A 5,530-nucleotide genomic window follows, 5' to 3' on the forward strand; every position below is an offset into this window, starting at 1 on the left:
ATGTATGTATAATATAATAAAATACTAAATAGTAATATAATAATAAATAAATGAAAAAAAATATACATATAATATTAACTAAAAAAAGTAATCATAGAAATATAAAATAAAATAAAGTAAGAATATATATATACGTTAGGAAAATATAAAAAAACATAGTAAATAAGTGAACATAGATAAAAATAATAATATATATATATATAATAGGAAAATAATACAATATAATGCAAAGAAAAATGAAAAGAAATTATAATAAATAAATAATAAATATAATTAATATATACATATATACTATAGATAATAAGGGTTAAATTAAAATAAAAAATGAAATAGGGATCAAATTAAAAGCCAATCGAAGAAAAAAACGACAAAACACGCGGATCCACACGACCCGTTTATAAAAATCCGAATAGTTTTTCAAAAACACAAGCCTCGGAGACTAGATCTACAAAAATAGATCTTGAAAACGCCCCCGTTCATCGACCAAAAACACTTCTCTCAGTTTTCTTTCGAAATCAAAACACAGCAAGGATAAAGAAAAATAACATGCGAAGGTATGAACTTTACCTTTCAAAATATAAATGCTTCGAAAAATGGCTATGAGTTGCTTGTATTTTTTTCTTGGTATTTCGTATATCCTCCTCCAAATCTGTTATAATAGTGAGTTACAATGATTATTTATAATGCTTGTGGATCATATCTTTAGGAGTTTAAATAATAGTAGAACTCTATCATATTTTTAGGAGTTTGAATCATAGCAAAATTCTATCATATTTTTAAGAGTTTGAATCCTAGTAGGACGAAAAAGTGTGTTGACGGCATCGGAGAAAGAACATGATTTCTGGGGACGAAGGCTAATAGTATTATTATTGTCGGTTGAAGGGCTTTCCAAGGCTGGTAAATGGGCATCTTGAATGAACTGTTCTGCTTCACCTTCCTCTTGAACTCCATCATTTTCTTCCGTTGCTGTTGATGTTGTCGAAGACAAAGCATGGGATTTCTTGTAGATGCGGCAAAGAACCCAATCATCAAACTAAAATCCACGTTAAAAAGTGTCAAATCAATGTGTAAAATGCAATGATTTGCAGTTTTTAAGAAGAGGCTCTTACCCTCATGGAGCAATCTTTAGGCCTGAATGGTCTACTGTTGTTGTTAGGGCTCTGTGAAAGTCGATACTCATGCATGATCCAATTTGTTTTCGTCCCTTTGGGAGGCCTTCCTTTGTAGAACACCAAAGCTTTCTTTACACCGATGTTCGAATGCACTTCACCCCTTCCAGCTACCATTGAAGATGTAACTATAATCTTATCTGTCCCAGTTGCTTTCCAATACCCAGATCCAGCTGCCCTGTTCGGCCTTACACCATTAGGGTACTTTCGGTCCCTAGGGCTGAAAAAAATACCATTCTTTTTCACCAAAAAAGCCTTGTCTGATGGAAAACAAAGACAACATTATTAGCACGTTAAAACAAGTTCAGAAATGATAACATTAGAAGGGTTGTTAAAGGAAGGCTCACCTGGTAAGTCCCAGGGATCGAATTTGTAGATGTCGACGTCGGTGACGATCGAAACAGGGAAAGGTGAGGAACTGAGTTTCTTCATTAGGTAATGAAGGACGAGTTCTTCATCCGTAGGGTGGAACCTAAACTCCGGAGGCAAACTTGAATGCTGGTGCTTCATGCTTAAATTCCCCCCAACTATTTAAGTTGAAGTATCTCCTTCGCATTAGATTTTGGATAACGTGTTAATATATTATTAATTTTTTAATTAATATTTAATGTATGTATAGATATAATATGTTAATGAATGCAATGGTGATAGATTACTAATCTACTATAAGATTTCAAGTAAAGCTTATTATTAAAGATGTATCATTATCTAATTTATCCTGATACATAGAATTTTAAATATCCATTGTTATTTTTGTTACATTTTTATGTTTATTTTATTATTTATATTTATAATTAATTTTAATATAATTAACTTTTTTTATAGTAAAATCACATATAATGATGAATGGATCTGGATTTTAATTTAATTTAATATACACTTCTGGACAGACTGGTCTGCACTAAAACTCAGAGAATGAAATTCCATGCTCCTACCCCAGATTCTTTATTGAAGAATTGGATTCCGTTTTGGCCGTCATTGTTAATAATTTTCTCTCTCTCTAAAAGTAGTTTTTAACAATCAGACCAAAGATTTGGTTTTTGGTTTAATTTTGTTAAAAACAATTTAATTATGAAATGAATACTATAATATCAAATAAGTATTTAACGAAATAAAACACGTATCTGATTAAATTGTTTTGATTTTAATATGAATCTGAGAGTTTAAATGTCTAAATTTCAAGATCTGTTTTCTTATTTAACGTTTTGTTAGAATACCCATAATAATAATACTTTATTATCCAATTTAAAATATCCAATAATCTTATACCAAACCGAAAAGTTAATTTATTTTTCGACACTGGCTCTACCGCCCTTTCTCATCTGCTCCACCGGCGTCGTGTTGCTATTTAGAGTCCGTTTGTTTTATGGAAAATATATTTTGAAAAATGAATTCGATAAAATTGATTATATTTTTTGAAAAGTATTTTATGGTGTTTGAATAATATCGTGTAATTCATTTTTCTCTAGTTGATAATTTAAAAAAAAATTATTATAAACATTAAATACAATAAATAATATTATTTATTAACAAAATATTATTATTATTTTTAAAATTTAAAATAATTTATTTAATATTATTTATGATAATACTATTATTAAAATATTATATCTATAATTTTATAAATAAAAATATTATGATTACTATATTTTATTTAAATAAAATTATTATAAATTATAGTAATTATTTATTGAAATAAGAATAATATATTATTAATTATATTAATTATTTATTAAAATAATAATACTATTTAAATATTGAAAATTATAATATTAAAAAGAATGTTATATTATGATTTAAGGAGTATATATTAAATATTCAGCAATTAAATAATATTATTTTTATGAAATTAATAAATAGTATTGATTTTATTAATAATTTATTATATATTATTAAAATAATTTAATATTTAATATTTTTATTAAAATTATACTAAAATAATATATTAATACTAAACATATAAAATTATACTATTAAAATTATTTTTATGAAATTATATAATTTAATAATTAATATTTTTATTAAAATTATACTAAAATAATATATTAATATTAAACATATAAAATAATAACGTTTTGAGTGTTTATGTTTTGAAGTGAAAAGTTCGTAAATTGACTTACGGAAAATCAGATGGTAAGTCATTTTCAAAAAGATGCAAAAGAAATTCAGTTGACATGGAAAATGAATTACATTGATTATATGTTTTCCACCAACCAAACACTAAAAAATGAGGAAAATATTTTTCAGTAAACCAATTACAGGGAAACAATCAGACCCTTAATTAGGCTTTGCCTCTTTTCATTCGAAAAAAATTACTTTTTTCCATGACACGTCAGTATGATCCTTATCAAGCTTAGGTAAAGTACACAAATAGTCTCCGACTATATGGTGTTACTTTGTTGAATCTCTAGACTATTAAAAGTTATAAAATGATCACCGACTATAAGATATTGCTTCGTTGAGTCCCTCAACTATTAAAAGTTACAAAATGATCACTCGACTATTCATTATGTTTCAAACTCATCTTTTTCCAGATGATCCGACGCTTAATTAAATACACATTGCCTGACTCGGAAATTTCCAGATGACCCTAATTCTCATTTATATTATTTCTTAAAAATCCAATTTGAAATTCATAATTTAATCACATTTCAACTCGAAGCCGATGGAATAATATTTTTTACAATACAAAAATTGTATCGAAATATTTGAGAAAGCTTTGAATGATCGATTCCATATGTTCGATTTAAACCGAAACTCATCGTAAACATCCTATAAAGCAAGTTTTACGTGAAAAACACGACAAATATACGGTATAATTTTCATTTAATCACGTGCTCGAATAGTCTTAGTTGGCTTCGTTCGTTAAGATGTAATGTCAGGAGGAGGAATCGATAGCGTACTGTATGGACTAGGAAATAGCCAGCATTACTTGATTAAATTATACTAATCAACCCATCCCATTGATTTTAAAAGAAACTAAATAGTCTACATCAATAAATATACTTTGCAGTAAATTTTTAATACATATATCAGTTCCTGTTAATCACATAAATTTTACAGTGTATTCCCAGTGCAAATATTAATTCCAACCAATCCCATTGATTTTAAAGTGTGTTTGCATATATTAATTCGAATCAATCTCATAAATTTTATAATATATCCTCAATGCACATATCAATTCCAGACTAAATGTAGCAATACCTCTCTTGCAGACTGTTTGTTTTAAATGCTTGCTTAATTAATAAATTTTCTCTAATATTTATTGTATCTGTTAGTTGAATGCATTGAACGAAATAACTAAGATGGATTCAGTTTTTGAAATAAATCACCTATGGTAAAAAAAATTACTGGATAGATGAAAATTTATATATCATTGGAAATACATGGTATAATTTTCGGAATTCAAGAGAACTAATACATACATTGAAAAATTTATGAGATTGATGAAAACTAAACTGGTGTATGCATTGAGAATATACTGCAAAATTTATTTATTAATGTCTTTCAATTCTTTTTATGTTTGCTTCAAAAACAGTATGCACATATATATGATTTTTATTTTTAATTCTTTTTTTTTCAAATAAATGCTATTTTAATAAATAATATTGGGATGGTATATTTTCATAAATAATGTTAGATGGCAGTATATTAGACAAAATAGCTGTAAAGAAATGATGGGGTTTTGGAGCACATGTTAAAGAAAGAGTAAGAATGAGAGAGAGTTGTTTTATGATTATCCACAATATTATTATTTGAGATTCTGATGTTTATCCTTCAAAGATGCCTTTGTTTGGCTGAAAACGAGTTTTTTAAATCCAGGATGCTATTAATGCAAAGAATAGGGGTTCCATGCTTTGAATCTGTCATCTATGACGAATAAAAATACAAAAGTACCTGGGAATTCAAGCTTGCTTGCCCCTCAATCTCCATTACTTTCCATGAACTAGGTAACTTGTTCACCTGAAATTCTAATACCCACGTGTCAAAATCACAATTAATGTAATCATTCATCATTCCTTCATCAAGTAGGCCAATGACTATGTTGTCTAAGTTCCTCTTTTTCTAAACCACTCATGTTTGGTATTTGTATTCAATTCATACCCATATAAGAATATGAGATATGATTTTCCAAATACATGCATTCGTATCTGATACATACCCGTATAGGATAGTCATTCCCAAATTTGAAGTAATGGTATTCTAAAGTTGCCATTATCCCAGCTTGCAGATAGACATGAAAGAGAAAAAGTGGAAACTTTAGGCAAAGCCAATATGAGTAAGAGACGGTGTAACACCTCAATTGTTGATAAATACCTTGAAAAGCATCACTTTACTTGGTTGTGAGAACCTTGACATTT

The 5,530-nt window shown here is 27.6% G+C and overlaps 1 protein-coding gene across 1 annotated transcript; it reads right to left on the reverse strand.

Annotated features, from left to right (window-relative positions):
• Nucleotides 1-817: 817 nt before the first annotated feature.
• Nucleotides 818-1,699, reverse strand: LOC120198910 (NAC transcription factor 47-like; the record flags this gene model as incomplete). Its single annotated transcript, XM_039200152.1, has 3 exons — nt 1,517-1,699; nt 1,110-1,429; nt 818-1,033 (listed from the first exon to the last, which is right to left on the reverse strand). Coding segments are annotated over exons 1-3 (699 nt in total), but the record flags the coding sequence as incomplete, so codon positions are not given.
• Nucleotides 1,700-5,530: the final 3,831 nt, after the last annotated feature.

This window comes from Hibiscus syriacus, unplaced genomic scaffold (genome assembly GCF_006381635.1).
Source record: "Hibiscus syriacus cultivar Baekdansim isolate YM2019G1 unplaced genomic scaffold, ASM638163v2 tig00005027_pilon, whole genome shotgun sequence".
In the NCBI taxonomy this organism is placed as follows: Eukaryota; Viridiplantae; Streptophyta; class Magnoliopsida; order Malvales; family Malvaceae; genus Hibiscus; species Hibiscus syriacus.